This window comes from Parasteatoda tepidariorum, chromosome 10, assembly GCF_982258835.1.
Source record: "Parasteatoda tepidariorum strain Cologne lab strain chromosome 10, Ptep-v5.0, whole genome shotgun sequence".
NCBI classification, from domain to species: domain Eukaryota; kingdom Metazoa; phylum Arthropoda; class Arachnida; order Araneae; family Theridiidae; genus Parasteatoda; species Parasteatoda tepidariorum.
In genome coordinates, this window is record NC_141764.1 from 43010438 (window position 1) to 43029297 (window position 18860).

Below are 18860 nucleotides of genomic sequence, written 5' to 3' on the forward strand. Positions count from 1 at the left end.
CCAAATGTCTAACTTATGATTGGATTTATGTGATTTTATGTAGGAAGTGGATTATTTTAAGGATATCTGTAATGTTAGTTCACGGATTTTATAGTATTTTTCTTACAGTATATAAAATTCAAAAATACTCTCCGTATGTGTTTGAATCGCTTGGCAGAAAATGAATGAATAAATTTTAACTGATTAGAATGATACACAGCCTGTTCGAAAGCTTGTAAAAGTCTGTCCAACATTTACCGAAAATGCGAGGAATTAAAAGTTCCTTATTGTATTTACAGGGAGGGATCGACATTATTTCCTGCTTTTTGATTATCTTTTATGCACGGAGTACTTCTAAAGGGCAAATGCATAAATTTTGCGAAATAATTAGCTTTCAAATTAAAAACAATTCTTAAATCTTTTTTTTTACAGTTAATTATAATATTATGTAGCAATATGCAGTTAGTTATTTGATAAAACGTTAAATTTCTTGCTAGAAATTTATTTTTGATAGAAAATTTTTATATCGACTAAAAAAAGATTGCATTACTTTTTTTAAGATGTTTAATTATTTTACACAAGTAGTTTTTACAACCTTGATGTGCTTTTTCGCTGGTTGGAAGAAAACAAGAAAAAAATGAAACAGAATACACTGTTAAGGTCATTTTTCGAAACTTCCGACGTAACATTAATTTACACATTAGTGAATAATATGTTATTTTCCAAACTGTCATGGTACTTTTTAACATGGTACAAACATGGTACAAACTGAGTTGGTACTGGTTATTCATGACTAGCAAGTTGAGTTTTATTCTCTCTACCAGTGCACTCTAATTTTGAAAATGACTAAATATAAAACCATATTAATCATATAATTCCACTTAAAGTTCAAATCATTCAAAGTGGGTGTTATTTAATTTTCGTTGGTGCGAGAGTTTCGTAAAGCACGGTTAGCATGATTTTGTCAAGGAGTATGATGGCGAGATTTGAGGGAAACTTGCCAAGTGTAGTAGCCGTCACAGCTGTCGTTCTTTTTTGGACACTATTGGAACTGATTGTATTAACTTTAACTACAGTAGACACATGGAAAGCCGCGATGGCTCAGGGGATAGAGCGTTCGCCTTCTAATGAGACGAACCGGGTTTGAATCCCAGTCGATACAAATTCCACATCCGGTTTGCACCGACCAAAGTGCTGACGTGAAATATCCTCAGTGGTAGACGGATCATGGGCTAGAGTCCCCTTGCCGTCAGGCTAACCATGGGAGGCTCTCGCGGTCTTCCTTTCCTTGCAGCGCAAATGCGGCTTAGCTCCATAAAAAAATTCTCCACGAAGGCAAAATTCCTCCCAATACTCGATCCAGGAATTCCCTTGTCTTCTGAATTAGGTTCAAAATTATAAGACTGCGGAGTTGAACATTAGTAGTCGTAAACACATAAGATTAGTTCGACTGTTCAGCGATGGTTATGAAGTAAAATAAAATAAAATGAAATAGATACATGGACTCTAGTTTTAACTATAGAATAGATTTCCAGAAGACTCAAAATATTTCAACATTTTCAAACAATTTATGAAGATTTTCAAAAGCTAGTTGAGTAACGCTTTGCAAATTGAAAAAAATCTGGCTCCTGTAGAGTTGATTATTATCCTTGCAATCTACACTTTCATTGAATCTACCAGGCACTGCTGCAAGATTGCATATGTTTTCCAATGGAAAAATTATGTAAAGAATCTTCTGTTTTATTTAATATAATAAATAAAAATTTTTTTTCTGTTTCACCATCTCAATACTTTTTGAAAAAGAGTACTTGCTTCATCACTTGCAGATTTCTCAACTTAATTGTAATTCCCTGTTGAAAAAAAGTTAGTTGAATATTAAGGTCAATCGTCAGTATAAACCGTTACTCAGCACTCTCGTATGCCCTAAATAGGGCGGGTCGAGATACAAATAAACTCATACTTACTCAGTACATTCCCTAATTTATAAATAAAGCGATATTGACTGAATAAAATGCATAAATTTTAAATAATCACCTGGAGTTTCTGTACATTCTAAATGGATTGAAAATGCATGAAAATATTTCATAACTAATTTGTCTACAAAGCTTTTCCATTATTCTTGGTATACATAGTTATTTAAAATTATTTTTGAATATTTTGAAATCCAAGGGTTTAAAAATATGCTTCAATTACATTAATTTTTTTATAAAAACTATAGACAATGTTTTAACCTATCTCGAACTTATTTTTTAATGTATAAAGCTACTTTTTCAATACCTTACATTTAAAACTTATCCTTGCAAAAATTTAACTCCCATAGGAATTCGGATTCATTTTAAAGCGAAAATTTTTTAAAACCACAAATGAACATTTTTCACGTGTAATGTACAAAAGATTGGAAGAAAATGATGCATTGCTTCTTACACTGATAATAAATTTTTGAACCTTTTAATTTATTCTACGAGGAATAAATCAAACTGTTTGCGCTAAAAGCGACTCAACATAGAACTATTAACCGTAAACAAGATCGAACTTTTCAAAAGGAATATTAAAGAAAACTTAGAAGATCATATTTCTACATTAATCTCGCGTTCGAAAACTGAGTAAAATGAAAATTTTCTCTTTTCCAATTCCATTATCTAAAATATTTTAAGCTCATTTCTTTAAAAAAATGTAGTTTACTCAGTTTATTTTGGGAAAGAATGCGAATTATTATTTAAGATAGGTTATTCATCACAACCTAGAGGTTAGATTTCTTTCTTTTTTTTTTAAGTTTATTTATTGAAATGGAGTATGCGGTAAAAGATTGCTTCACAAAAGGTTTTGTTCTACACAAAAGGGGGAAAAAGAGAAAATGCGCGTAAGAAATGAGATCTAGTTAGTTTAAGTGCTTTGCAACTTTTCTAGGGAAGCTTTTAAAGTAAGGCTTTCTTTAAATCTAACCTTTGGGATGCGGTTAATCTAGAAGTTGCTGTTTTTTAAGCATATGATAAATGATAGTTTTATTCAGTGCCTGACTAGAAAAGATGGATCTAATGTGTTATGTGAGATCATTTCGTATTTTCAGTTTTAGAGAAATATCTTCATCCTCTTATTTCAAGAATGCTTATCTTGTTCTTAAAATTATCCTTACCTTTAAATTTTTGTAATTTACATTTTTTTATGAAACTTTAATTTGCATTTCTTGTGATTTATAGCTGGAAACTAAATTGAAGCAGGTATATTTGAAGCAAAACTTTACTAAATTCAGCTTGTTTTTCTATATTTACTTAGTCGGGAAACTATTGGAATTTGAAATTTAAATGTATTTATTATCCTTAAAGATAGTTTCAGTCACATCTTAATGTAAAAATAATTAATTATTTTTGAATTACAACTTAATTTAGTCATTTTTATATTGCAATATATTTCCATGGTTTTGTTATTAACTTTTAGGAATTTCTTCTCTGCACTGCATAGAAATAAAAAAGTACTCAAACTAATGAGGAAATAAAGTCAACGAGTATAAGTATGAATCTTTACTATATTCTTAAAAGAGCATCATTTTTAAATTACAATATATTTTCATGCTATTCTTATTCACTCTTAGGGAATTCTTCTCTGTATTGCAAAGAAATAAAAAGTACACAAGCTAATAAAGAAATGAAGTCAACAAGTATATGTATGTATCTATAATATACTTTTATAAGAATGACATTCCTTACATTCCTTACTTACATTCCTTACATGTACTTTTTTCATGAAAAAATCAGACTACCACAAAAATCTAGTTTCAGAAATGGATATTACTTCCGTACATGAAATATTAAAGGCGGTTACAAGTTTGCAATTGACTTGTAAAGCCTTTTAAGTTTTATCTATTGCAAATTGTAATTCGAATGGGAATAGATCTGTGGCGTAACTACCACTACAATTATTAAACATCAATTCACTAGTATATAAGACATGCTAACTTGATTCGATAAAGAGGTACCTTTTGATAGATGAAGGTTGGCATTGACTAACGGTCTTGTCTCGATCATACACAACGTCAGCCTGCATTCACTCGACTGCTAAAGGCAACACAGGCGAGAGTACGACCGTGAAGTTAATACACCTCTCACATTCAGCACTCAAAAACCCGGTGACGTTAATTCAGCTCTCCCGGTCTTTCACAAATACAGCAACTTGTGGTATCCGTTCATCGAATTTTATCCCTGATAAAATTCTGGTGGGGGAGTATTGTGGCGTAACTACCACAACGATTATTAAACATCAATTCAGTATTATATAAGACATGCCAACTTGATTCAATCAAGAGGTACCTTTCGATAGATGAGGGTTGGCATTGTCGATAACTCCTCTCCCCACAGATCTTTCTATCAGCTGGTCACGTTGTATTAGCACGGTAAAAAAATCCTGATCAAATTATGGTAAAATACACCGGCACACAGGATGTCATACATTTTACCGTAAAAACTATTTTCACCGGAGCACGAGACGAAGAAAATCTGATAGACTGCAATTTTTACAGTAATTATTGCTTTAAAGTCACTAAATATCTAATCAAATATATATTGCTGCAGATATTACGGTACAATACTTTACAGTAAAAATGGATATTATTTTAAAATGGATTTGACGTATGATGTACCCAAAGTGCCGCTACTTTATATCGTAACTTGATTCTAAATTTTTTACAGTGTACTTTTTTACCAGTTTTTAATTAAAATCTGATTGTGAGGGTCTTCGATTCTCTTTATCTGTCAATAGAAACTAAAAGTCAATCGAATCAATGGACCCTCTTAAGTTACAGAACGTATAAATTAGTGAGTTTTTCATCTTCAGCAAACATAATTTCAAATTGAATCGAAACTTTTATACAGAAATTAAAGCTCTGGTTAATTCGAGCAAATCTTATAAAGTATGGTTTCAATAACTTTTATGTATTGTTTATGTTATAGTGATAAAGAAAAATATAAAGAATTTTCAAATTATATGCTTTAGATAAGTGCAAGTTCAGTCAAAATAAACTATTTCTAACACATTGGTTATTTCAGTTTAAAATTTTTGTTAAGGGTTAATTACCTATAGCTTTTTTCCAACGAATAAGAGGCTGAGGATATCCTTCTGCTTGACAATCAAAGGTGACTGATTCTCCTACGACTGCTGATGCATCCACTGGTTCAACTCGCCATCTTGGAGGTACTATCAGATAATTATAGATTCTTATTCAATAATATATTTTTACAATCACAAACTATCATTTTATTAAATAGGTTATTTTTAAGCGAGGTGTTTAAAATTAATGAGGAATAATTAGAATGTGATTAAATTGATTAGTTCAAAATAAAATTGTTACAGTTTGAAATATTTTTCTCAGAAAATACAAATATTTTTCTTTTGTCTATATTTTGTGGATATCTCTGTAAAATCTTTTAAAACTGTTAAGTATCAGATGATAGGGAAAGAGATAAATACAGTACGTCTTAAAAGGCGAATTACTTCAGGCTTAAAACTGTGCAAAGGGAATGGTGACTTCAAAAGTAAACTAAGGAAAGTTTAGAAAGTATTAATGTGATGCTTGAAGGGTAAGTAATAGCAATTTAAAAAATTAATTTTAAAGACCATTAGTAGATGACGCTGCTTAGTAGGACACAATATTTAAAATAACATTTTCTGCAGCATATCAGATAGTTCACAACAGTCTGCTAGATTGAAAATGGTGATAATTTTGAAAATACTATTCTTAAAAAAAAACACTGTTTTTATAACAATATAGAAAATATTGTATTTTCTAAGTCAGTAGCACCATATGTTGATGAACTTCATAGCTGATATTTCCTGTTATTGCAAAACTATTTTGTTTACTTAAGAAAAATGCAACAAGCTGTATATTACTATCTTTTTTGATTGAATTTTCAACTTATGGTTCATTTGGAAAAAAAAAATATTTATTTAAAAAAGTAGAAATCAAATTAAATAAATTCATTTAAATTTATAATTTTTTTTTTATTCTTTAAATTTTTGAAACAGAAAAAACTAGATTTTCGGAAATTTAACAATATTTGCAGGTTTAGAGAACGAATGAAATTACTTTATACTAGTGAGGAATTTAATAGAACTTAAAAGGAATTCAGTATTTTATTTGAAGTTAAAAAAAACTTTATATACAATCGACTATAATAAATAGAATATAGCAAATATATAGTTATGGAAGAAATAGTATACTTTAATGGCAGAAAATATTATATATCAGTTTTTACTTTATATTTTACGTTTTAAAAAGCACATCTAACAAGTCAATAACAGTAATATTATCCTTTTTACGATTATTTCAATCTATTCAAATATATTTCTGTAGTTATATAATAACTACCATAATTTTTACATCCTTTATTTAAAATATTAAATTAATTATTGTTAAATGAGCAAGGCAACAAATAACATTTTTTACAATAACGCATTTAGAAATAATATTTATTATTACAAGGTTGCATTTTCGTTAGTTAAACAACTTTTACAAAAAGTAACGATAACATACATTATATTTATGTAGCTCAATAAATGTTTAAGAGCATAAATATAAATAAGAACAAATTTAACATTTCACTAAACATGTTCTTATCAGCCTTACAAACATGTGATACTGCAATCCCCAGATAGTACATAATTTAATTACAACTCGCGTGCATTCATGACAATGCTGTATAATTGAAAAAAAAGGACGTAATTGTGTTGGAAAGGGAAAAATGCAATTATTCTGTCTCTAAAGACATATTAATTTCCCTTTATGTAATCAAATTCATTTACTTATTTAATAGAAATTTTTTTTAATTAAAATTGTATCATAAAATCCTCGGATTAAAGCATTAACGTTTTATTTTACTTTTCATATTTTTTCTTTGTTTGAGAAATTTTCTACTTTTCGAAAATATATATCCATTACATTAGATATTTTTTTTAAAGCAAGGTCTGTATGTTTTTTGAATTCATAATACAGAAATAAACGTTATACAAAAACATTTGATAATTGCTTAAATACACATATCATGCAGAAAAGGAAGTAAAAAAAAATGATATTTTTTAAGTGTAAGTTATTCTACTGAATGAGCATTAAACGCAAAAAACAAGGTAAAAAAGAAATTAACGAAGTAAGGAGACCAGATAGAAATTTAATGGACGGAACTATTGTACGGAAAATAATGCTGTGCAATGCATTAGATAGTGCCTTTTTCATGTTTATGCTTAATCGTATAATCAAGTTTAAGTAGTTCAGTAATATTATAACTAAGTGCCATAGTAAGATTTCAGCAATATTATGGTTCTATACAAATTATGTATAATGCTTATAAAATGTGTATAATGTGTGATCTAATGTTGTATGATACAGAAAAAATTTGCTCAATATTTGAGTTGAATTAATTTCATTGAAAAATATATATTTTGGAAGAAAATTGTCTTTTTTTTTATTATAATTCGAGAGATAAACAATTTCAATTAACTAGCGTTTATTTCTGATTTTACATCTGCTTAAGTTACATCTGTATAAAATTTTTAAAAAACAATTGGAAACAATGAATGAAATTACGTTAAAATAAATGATTTGAAAAGAAAAGTCCTCACAAGAAAAGTAAAGGCTTTTTATCTTTTAAAATCTGCTTCCTCAAGATGTAAGTCTATCACATAATTGCAATGAAGTAGTAACAAAACTGTATTAAATAAAAAATTTAAAAAAATAAATAAATATTACTTTTGTCCTAAATATGGTGTCTTCTCAATTGTTACTTTTTATTTTATAATCTTGATATTGAATAAAATTTAACATCTGTTTCTATATTCCAAAATTCCTTTTAAATTATTTTCAGACAAAAAGCTCTTGCAAACTTCGCAATAATTTTAAAAAGCATAAACGTCTGTTTTATTTATTATGAAACAAATTTTAAAAAAAAATAATAACTTCCTTTTATATGTGTAATATAAATTTTTAAGCTGTCATTATCAAAATACAGAATTATCAATAAATTTTTTTTTTCTTGACTCATAAAATATGAAATCAAAAGGTCAACTTCTCATTCACTAAGATTAAAATTATTTCAGTAAAGTTAAGAAATTTCTTTGAAATGCAGTTTTTGCATTCAATACTTTGTCACTTTATTCCTAGGCCAATTTTAGGTCTTATTATTGATTAATATCAAGAATATCAGAAATGTATTCCTTAAGCTAAAGTTCACTTTACATTATAACTTTTCTTGTATTATAAGATATGAAAAATCGATATTAGATATTTAAACCATTAATTAAGGCTTACAATGATAAAAAAAATGACAGTAATAAAACTAAAATCAATCGCTTAGATGAAAGGAACAATTTCTTCATATTTTTTGGCAATACGCCAGGTCAAGTTTCCTTGTGCTGAGGGGATTATTCGACAAATTAAGTATATCAGCCTGTCAATACCTCTCAAAGTATTTAAAAATCAATTCCCCTCAAACCATAAATTACTAGTTCTCCATTGTGGATGTTATCATTAGTAGGTTTTGGTCTTTAATCTTTCCATTCGTGTTCCATGAAAAAGACCTGTCGATAAAAGGTATTTAGACGATCCTAAATTTTCGTAACGGGAGATGAGAAAAAAGAAAGAAAGAAAATGATAGAAATCCGGAATCGGTAGGAGCGTCAAACACACCTGGTGCTATAAGAAGACGAGCAATTCGTATTGGCAACAGATGGCGTTGAGGAGCTCGTTAGTTGAAGTTACAGTTGCGAGAAAATAAAGATGGACACTTTGTAGGAGATTTGTAGGGTATTTTATCACGTGTGATTTATTTTGTCTATTTTTCTAAAGCTTATGAATTTTTCTCATATTTTGAATGAAATATTTGATAGATAAAAAGGAAGACATAGGATCGCTGAAAATTTTATCTGTCAATTTAACCTCCTAAGGAATGCATGCTATTAAAACTATTTGCAGGCATTTTTTTTCACTGTTAGACTAAGATTAATTATCTTGAAAACCGGATGGTTGCTATAAAATTAAAGAAAAAAAAATATCTTGGAGGCATAGTATAGTATTTAAACTTAGTTTTGTGATTAAATTGTTATTTAGTATTTTATTTCAATAGTTTTTAAAATAAAATTATCTTAGATATTTTTTACGATATTTAACTGTGTTTTTTAATATCTATTGTATACGGACTTAGATATATTAAATACGGACTTACCATCTATCACGTGATACGTTTTTTGAATATTTTGGTTTTGTATCTATCAGGCGAATATTCTCTCCGTAATTTTCTTAAAAACTAGGTTTTTGTTTCAAAAAAAGGAAAAATATTTAAAAATACTCGCGTGGATTTAAAATCATTTCCCCAATTTGACAGTGTTTGTGCTAAATCTCCACCATTATTTCTATCCCGTTATTTTGAATTACTGACAACGTGTATTGAGCTTTAACTTTCTGCAATATATTTTTTTCCTGTATTGGAATAAATATTATAGAATAAGTATAAATTAACCCAATTTTTAGCTATACTAATTCATAATAATAACTGAAAAAAGAAATTCAATAAATTTCAATTTTATTTTTTGCCAAGTTTTCTGACCTTTTATTGTTCTCATAGCTCATTTTTCTTGTAAAAATATTTATAATAAATTATATTGTTACTAGTTTTTCGTAAGTAGCTTCTAAATTATATGTTTTGGCTGAATCAAACTTATGTTCGTAATTCATTAGTTAGGTTTGGTTTTTTTAAAAAGTAAGCAAATAATGTTTCGTTTCTGTTTGTTTTGAAAAGAATGTTTTTAACCAAAAGTATTTTAGATTACTTTAACGAAGAAAAAACCCTACTAGATTATACATTCGTGTTTGAAGTGACACTATTACGGATACAGCAAATATCAGTAAAAATTAATTAGAAACCTAATTATCTCTCAATTTTGAACAAATTTGCTTTTAAACCTTTTGGTAGCATTTCCTTACACTGAATGATTTTCATTAGAATGAAATTTAATTTAGGGCAATCAACTAAGTTTCATTATCTTATGTCTTTAAATTAAAATAAGAGTTTACAGAATTATGAGTTTTTTTGAGAGTTTAATAAAAATCCGCTAGCTCTTATTTTGGTTTAATTAAAAAAATACAAATCAACTAATTAAATTAGCAAACAGTTTTCGTAGATATGAGAAACTGGCCGCAGTAAAGCAATGATGATTAATGAGTAAGCGACGAAAAAAATTACATTTCCTGGATAAGCAAATTAAAAATAGAAAAAAAAAGATTAAAACTAGTCTTATTCATCACAGCATTAGTAATTCCAAAATAAATTAGCGCAGTCCTGACAGGCTACCTCTGAACTTTTATAGATTGCGTTAGATAATATTTATTAATGACCTTATTACTGGAGTTAGTTGGAATTAATTCCACTTTCTTGGCAACTTTTTTCCCTTTCTTAATTTTCTTTGGGAGTAATTGATTTCATACAATAATCTAAAGTGAGGTTGATTTTTTTAGATGTTTTCTGACACATTTGAAAAAAGACCATGCCTTAATACTTTTGCGGAGAAAGGCGCTTATTTTGTTAAAAAGACGATAAAGAATGCATTTATTATTTTAACTATTTCGTTGGCCAATTATTAAACAAAGTTATGCTCTCTATGAAATGGGAGGTTTAGTTGATTGTTGTTACATTATGTGATCCTTGGGGAGCCTTAATATGCAACGGATTTTAAGGAACACACGATAAATGTTTTAATAAGATAATCCGAAGTGAGGTTGATTTCGTTTAGCTGTTTTCTGAACCATCTGCAAAAAGTCTATGCTTTAATACTTTTGAAAAGAAAGGCGCTTAAGAATGCATTTATTATTTCAACCATTTCGTTACTTTTATCAATTATTTTGCCAATTACTAAACAATGAGTTATGTTCTCTATATAATGAGAAGTTTAGTCGATTGTTGTTACATTATGTGAGCCTTGGGGAGCTTTAATATTCAACTGGTTTTAAGGAATACATGATAAATCTTTTGATACAATAATCGAAAGTGAGGTTGATTTCTTTCAGTTGCAAAAGTCCATGCTTTAATAATTTGGTAAAGGAAAGCGTTTATTTTGTTTAAAAAAAAATAAAGAAAACTGATTAAGAAGACATTTATTATTTTAATATTTCCGTTACTCTTAAAATAATTTTACAAATTATAAAACAATAAGTTATGTATTCTATATAATGTAAAATTTAATGGATTGCTGTTACATTATGTGAATAAATTAAGAAACTTTTATATACTACGGATATACAAGATTACGGATATACAAGATTACGGATATACAAAGTATACAAGATTAATTTTAGAAATTGTGGATCAAATAGATTTAGAATTGTGGATCAAAGTTCGTGAACCATGTATAAGCTGCCTCTATAGCACTATCGTTTTTAATAAAGTTCATCAATTTTTAAGTTTTTTTTAAATACATATATTTTTAATATGCTTTCATTCACAAAAACAAATAGCGGAGTAAAACAACCAAAACTCCTTGCTGTCTTCATAGAGATTATAGTTTTCCTCTCAAAACACCACTCTCTGAAATTTTTCTCCTAAACAGTTTCAAATCTGGCTTATCATTATATAAGCATCATTCATTGTTAATCATTCCTTTCATTATTAATCATTCCTTAACATTACTAATTTTTTTAATGGAAGAAAGTAAAACTAGGTAAACATGAATTATGTATAGACAAACGATTGAATTCGTTTCTGTATAAGATTTCTCATACAGTCTGATTTTCATTCAACGTTCAATTTAATTTCATTAATGCAGTTTACATTGAAGAAGATTCCAATAAAATATAACCGATTTTTTAATAGCCATTCTATTTATGTTTTTAATAGAAGTAGAAATATGGCTTCAACATATGGTTTGATTAAAAAAAATACTCTGTCATTTTCTTAAAGATTATTGAATAAAGTTTGTTTGATGATTTGTTAGTTTTAGGTGCAGTGTTTTTGTTTCCTTCGAAATTTTTTTTGCAATAACCATTGTAAATCTAAGAGTAACACTTCTTACTCTTAGCTCTCTTTAACTTAAATTAAGAGAATGAAAAATGAGGTACAAAGTGGAGAATGCAGCTCAGTTGTAATAAAATTTTTGCATTTTGCAATACTAATTATAATTTTTTGTGTTCTATTTTATGTTTAATTTATTTCTATCTTCCATCTAAATATTTTATTTTAAAAAAGCCTGATTAGTCAACAATGTAATATTTACGAAATTCGCAAATGCTTTTTCGGTATAAAAATAGACAAGGAACTTCATTTTGCATTCCTAACACTATTTTTTTTATTTGAAACACCATTTGTGGAACTCAATTAGTTATTAAAATACCTGACTTTTTTGCCTAAACCCATAAAATCATTGGAACATGTTAGTCAGAAGTACATAAATCGTATTCCTCTAAAGGCATTTGTAGAAAATTATCACGTGGTTCATTTAAAGTTCATGTTTTTTTTTTCTCTTTTTTAAATACACGAACCTGAAACTACTAAGTACATAACTCAAACTTACTTCTCTTTTACTCCAAAAATACTTTTGTTTTGTTTTTTATTTATTTTTTTATTTTTGCTCTTATATGTGAGTTCAAGTAATATTTAGTCTCAAATCGTTCCTAGTTTAAATATACGCTACATCTTGACGTATTGAAATCAATGAAGGAAAATAATATTGATTACATAAATAGCGACTATTTCTTTTAATACTCTGAAATAAAGCTCTTTAATTAAATATATAAACATATTTTATAAATCCTTCTATGAATGAATAGATGTATGAATGGGCCTGCCCTATAAACGGGTGTGACGTATGGTGTGACGGAAGTCGAATTCATGGCCATAGATGGCGCCACTAGAAAACAGGAACAATCGCACTCCCTAGGCCTAAACAGGCATACGTCAACAACATAAACCCTTCTTAAATTTTGTCACATTTGTTAAGATGATTTTTAGAAAGAGTTCTGGATTATAGAGTTCATTAAATACATTATTTTCTTTAACCAAAACTTTCTGAAGTCCAGTTATCATTTGTATTCAAGGACCAATTAACTTTGTAAAATTTACTTCACAACTTCGAAATATCATATTTGTTTAAATGTAGCAGAATGGATCGAAACTAATTTTTTTGATTATTAAATAAATAATCTATCTTAGGAAAATCAGGACATTGATTTTTCTAATAATATTATGAATGAATATTATGAATTAATTTAAGCAATATGAATATAAACAATATTCTAAACAATACACAAGTAATGCTACAAAGGCAGATTTATTTCAGTTTCGGTTCTATAATTAAAAACCTTCCACAGCCCCGATACATCGAAGGAGAGAATGAATTTGCTATTTTGTTTTCTCAATACTGAAGAAGCAGGTTCTTGATTATGCAATCGAAACACTAGTATGTCTCATTTGTGGCATTGTTTGTGCTTTGTTCACGCTGTGCAGTATTATGGCATAATGAAACTAAATCAATATAAAACGCAGAATGAGAGAAAAGCATGGTATCGTGATTTGACTTAGAGTTTTAAAATGCTACGTCAAATGTTCATCGCAAAATAAGGCATCGTGAGCCAATATTTTCATAATGACTAAGTTACTTTAAAGAAATACGTATTTTATGATTGCACTGTTTAATAATGTAATGTATAACTTTTAATAAGTCTAACAATATTTATATTATGATTAAGTTACTTTTATAAAATGCATATTTATGATGGCACTGTTTAATAATGTAATGTATAACTTTTAATAAGTGTAACTTCACTACTCAACTATATTCAACCCTGTTAAGACCATTAACTAATCTAATAATAATTACAAATTCCATTATTTAAGAATAAATTCATATTTTATAAGATAATTCAATCAATTACTGAACATTAATTTCAAACAATTTTGAGTAACTCTACAGCAATTCGTATAGTATTGAAGAACAGAAAGTAAAGACAATATAGATGAACACGCTCAAGACAAAGTAAAACATAATTCACTTAAGAGTGTGTCTTCCCTGAGTTCTGAACTGTTGAATTAATTCGCTAATAAGCATTAAGTTACAGACTTGATGAAACAATACGTTTATTCAAACTCAATAAAGTCGAAAACCATGCATAATAATGTAAAAATAACAATGAAATTGGGTTAATAATGAAAAAAAGAATTACCATTCACAAGCATTATTGCTGAAAAATTTGATTCCCCGGCAGCATTTTCAGCTAAACACGTATAGTTCCCGTTATGACTTCTTCCAACACTGCTAAAAACTAAAGAAGATCCCATGTGTCCCATAGACGTTTCTTCTATGTTTAACATTTTTTTGTTAAGAGTCATACCATCCTTAAGCCATCGAATTGTGATTGGAGGATCTCCTGTCAAGACGCTACATGTAATAATTACATGCATTCCTTCTGCTAGTGACTTTGGAAAACCAAAAGGATTGATGACTGGCCTTTCTGTTGAAAAAAAAAACTTTATTTTATATCTTACATATATTTAAAACTTAGTTATATACATATCTTATATATAGTTATATATATTATCTTGTATATAGTTAAATATATTATCTAATATATATTTAAAACTTAGAAGTTTGAAACTATTTGGCTACTGCAAATGCAAATATTAAAGTTTATTTATTATAATTTAATTTGTTCTCTTGCCCTTATATAATTATTATTATTATTCAGCGGGGATGTAGGGAAAGACAGCGAAAAAAATATCACGATAAAGTCAATATCAATAGACGTATTGCTGAAGTGTACTTTTTCGCCTACAAGTGACGCACGCATTTAACATGGTCCATACTTATCACCTTATTTGAAATAAAGTTATTTCGTTTGATTAAAAGCGCTGAAAAAAATAAAATTTCTCGATTTGATACCCTAATAAATTAATGTTAATTGAAAATAAAAACTGCATGCACGGTAAGAAATGAATAATCAAATTTCACGAATCGTTCTTTGTTTTGGATGAAATCCTTTCCTGGCTTATGCTCCGAGTTTAAATTGCGTCAAAGTGATGAAATAACTATTGTCACTTCTGTAAGGAAGCGAATTTCGTAAATAATTTAGAAATATTTCTTCATTCTATTGTTTAACAAAAAAAAGGACTCGTAGTGCCTAATGTATTTAACTTTTATACTAATTACTTTATCGTGGGCACCATATAGATGGATAAATGTCATCTTAACACAAGAAAGAAGAATGAAACCGAGAGAAAAATTACCGATACCTGAAGTGAGATTCGAAACAGGGATCCTTGATCATCAACACAACTCCTTGGCTACCATACAGGCTGGTTGTCTTAATTCTACTATTTATTTTCGATCATTTAGTCTTCATCTTAGTTTAGTCAATGTAGTAAACAATATCCCACATTGTACTACGATGTGGTCTTAAGTTGATGAAACATTTTCATCAAATACATAAAATTCATTTAAAATTTCGTGTAACTTAAATACACTCTGATTGTTTTATATTTTTAAAATAAACTTGTATTTTTATTCGTTAGTTGCAAAACCTGCAGTTTAATAAATGTTACCAACACTTTGTGTATAAAAAACATATCAAAACATCATAACATATTTTCAGGGTGCATTTCTCTTATGTATAAGGGTCGAATTAATTAAAGATAAATTTTATACGGACTTCAATTGAAAACAACTATGTTATTATCAGTCAAATATCCTTCGTAGAAGTTTTTAATATTTTTGATTCATCAAAAAAAACTCGAAAAACTTTTTTTTCTCCTTATTTTCGATTAACTTAAAACAAAAACCCAAAACTAGAAGTTATGATTGTAACAGATTTTTTCCTCATTAAGAGAATTAATTAACAAAACTTAATTAGATATGATGTTAATTAAGTAGCCACAATAAAGATGAACTTTCAAATTAACTTAAGAAATCGATTTAGATGTTAATTTAGAAAGATTTAGTCAAAAGAAAAACTGCACAAAAAGAGTTTACTTGTCTCCTGAGAAGGTTTTGAGCGATTCTACTAATAAGTTTTCTCTTATATCATTTGCATGCAATTAATTAAACTTTTTATTTTTCGTTCAAATTTTTTTAACCTTCCGAATTTTCTTAAAAATATACTTGGTATGTGCTTCAATATTACATTTTATGTACTTAATTACAGAATCTGTACTGTAAATTAATATTAAGTAAGGAATTCATTATAGTTATAATTTTTTATTATGCATTTTTACTTTGTTATTCCGGTTATTTTGACTATTTAACTTGAAAATGAAGCATTAAGTACGATATTAGGTACTGAAATGTTTTAATATTTTAACTTTCGGGACGTTAATATTTTAACTTTTGGGATATTTTAAGAGTTCAAAGATTATTAATAATACAAAAATTATATTTTTGATATTTTTCTCTTACATAAGTTTCTGAGTGATGTTTTAATGCTAAAAAAACAGCTGATTTTATGAGTTTTAATGCTAAGAAAAATGATTTTAAGCTTTCAATTGGAAGTAATTTTCCGTTATGTATTAAACGTTTTTTTATGGATATAATATGTAATCATTATAATTGTTTTTTTTTCGCAACATTTTTTCGATTATGACTATGAGGTTTAGTTTACATCCTTTTCACCGGCAGCTAATTCTAAAAAGTGCACAAAATGTTAGTAGAAAGTGTAGTCATGTATTTGTTTGTGAATCAAAATGTTTCTGATCTAATTGTTTCATATTTAAAAAAGTCCAATTCGGAATTGATTAAGCTTGCAAAGATGTGTGAAACATAATTATTCTGGGACTTCAGTTCTTTGTATTTGATTTAAAAAATATTGACTATTTGACGAGTTTTTTTTTAAAATTTATGTTCTTTTATAAATATTTTGCGTACTTTTCTGTTTCAATATCTAGTAATTTTCTTATAATTATTTTATATTGATATCTTTCCAATATTTTCATGTGTAAATTTTACAATTTCAAGAAATTATTAACATAATTCATATAAAAATTAAATTTAATGTAAAAAAAATAATGCTAAAACTTATAAGAAAAATTCTGATACCGCTAGGTGCAGTCAATAGGAAAATAATATCAAAAGTGTCATTTTTTATAATTATTTCCATTTTTTTAAGAAAGTGAATTTCATTTTATTTATAGTATCTATTAACGTTTCGTTTTTCTTGCACAAACAAGAATCGCTTGCTCTATTCAAGATTGTTTCCATTTTCTGCATTTGCAATTGTATGCAAATTTATTTTAAGTAGACGTGATATTTGATATCTAGTTAAAATAAATTTGGAAGCAAGGAATCAAAATTTGGCACTTATTTTTGTTTTCTGCACTTTTCCGCAACAAATTGTTTGATAGTTTTTTGAAAGAAGATGTTTTAAGTATTTAGTTTAAAATATTAATTCTTAAAATTACATAAACTAGCATAAAAATGATTGGATAATTAGTAAGTTAGAATTAATTATGTGTTGAAATTTATTTTGATACTCTGTTTCAAAAATATGAAAGTTATTATCATTTTTAAGGAATACTAATTGTATATATATTTATATATATGGATAATAACTTTCATTCATATTTTTATTAATGCCAGACATTATGAATATTATTTTTCAATTTGAAGTACATTTAAAGAACTATGATAAATATTTATTTCCTAAAAAGTAATGGAAACGAGAAGTGAAACTGTAACTCGTTGTAACTATAAAGTTAATTATAGTTTTTGATACATTTGTTAAAATTAATAAATATTGTAAAAGGAACAATAAATTAATTAAAAATAGTGCTTTTTAAATTATGAATTAAAACTTTATAAAAATTCTAATTGCATCGAATTATAAGCATCAATAATATTAAATGCAAATCATTCAAGTTATTCATCAGAAAAATAAATTTCAGCATGTGATTTGGTACAAAGCGTATTGAAATATAAATGTATTTATGTTCCATTATTTTATAAAGGGCAGTTCTCAATATGTTTGTATGCATCAAATTTGTCAACATCAAACTTGAAATTATTGGATGTCTTACTCATAACTCGAATATGCAGTTCTCTTTGGGCGCGTTCTTTCTGTTTGTTTACTGCACTGCAAACATAAGTTCCACTATCTGTTTCTCTAGTGACATCTTTAATGTAGAAACTTCCGTTTGTATTAATTTGTTGACGTTCATTGAATGGAAGTTCCTTCCCATCTGAAATAAATCAATAGAAAATACATTTATTACCTTGAATCATGTTTTGAATGGAACAAAGACTTGAATATAATGTGTTTTCGAAATTTTTACGTATTAAAACACATCAGAAAAGACATTATTTCACATTAGAAAAGACAGTAGATTCACTTTGAAAGATAAGTTGATCTCAGTTCTAAGTTTGAGCTATTGATAAATTAAACATTCAATTCCAAGTTTAATAATTAATTAATATATAAAGATAATCAGAGGAATTTTTTTTTCTTAGAACTATTTGAAATTTACTGCGTATTCAAATTTTACAATTGTAGAAGTTTAGTATTTTTCTTTCCATTTTAAATTCTCAAAATAAGTTTAACATTCCAAGCCTTAACTCCTCTCGAAATATTTCTAAGCATCATTTTTTTATTTCCTTATTTCGATACAAACAATCTAAGAAATAAAGTCATTTCGTAAAATTTCGTGAAATTTGAAAGAAATCTGTTTAAAAATGTATTATGATAAAAATAGCAATATTATCCCTGAGGAGCATTTTTGAGAGTTTAAGTTAGGATTTCTGGAGTCCTAGATTGATCTAAGAGATAATTGAAAGTAAGTGGAAATTATATTGGTTGTTGTTTATTTAAGAATTGTTCTAATTATTCAAAAATCATGTCGTAAAATCGCACGGCTGCATCATGGTAGGTGATAGTA

The 18860-nt window shown here is 27.5% G+C and overlaps 1 protein-coding gene across 1 annotated transcript in view; it reads right to left on the reverse strand.

Annotated features, from left to right (window-relative positions):
• LOC122271584 (cell adhesion molecule Dscam1) overlaps positions 1-18860 on the reverse strand; it is a 445844-nt gene that overhangs the window by 147418 nt on the left and 279566 nt on the right. The window contains exons 8-10 of the mRNA XM_071184629.2: positions 18006-18167; positions 14168-14455; positions 5047-5166 (exon numbers count right to left, since the gene is read on the reverse strand). Coding sequence (XP_071040730.2) covers positions 5047-5166; positions 14168-14455; positions 18006-18167 — 570 coding nt within the window. The remainder of the gene's footprint in view (positions 1-5046; positions 5167-14167; positions 14456-18005; positions 18168-18860) is intronic.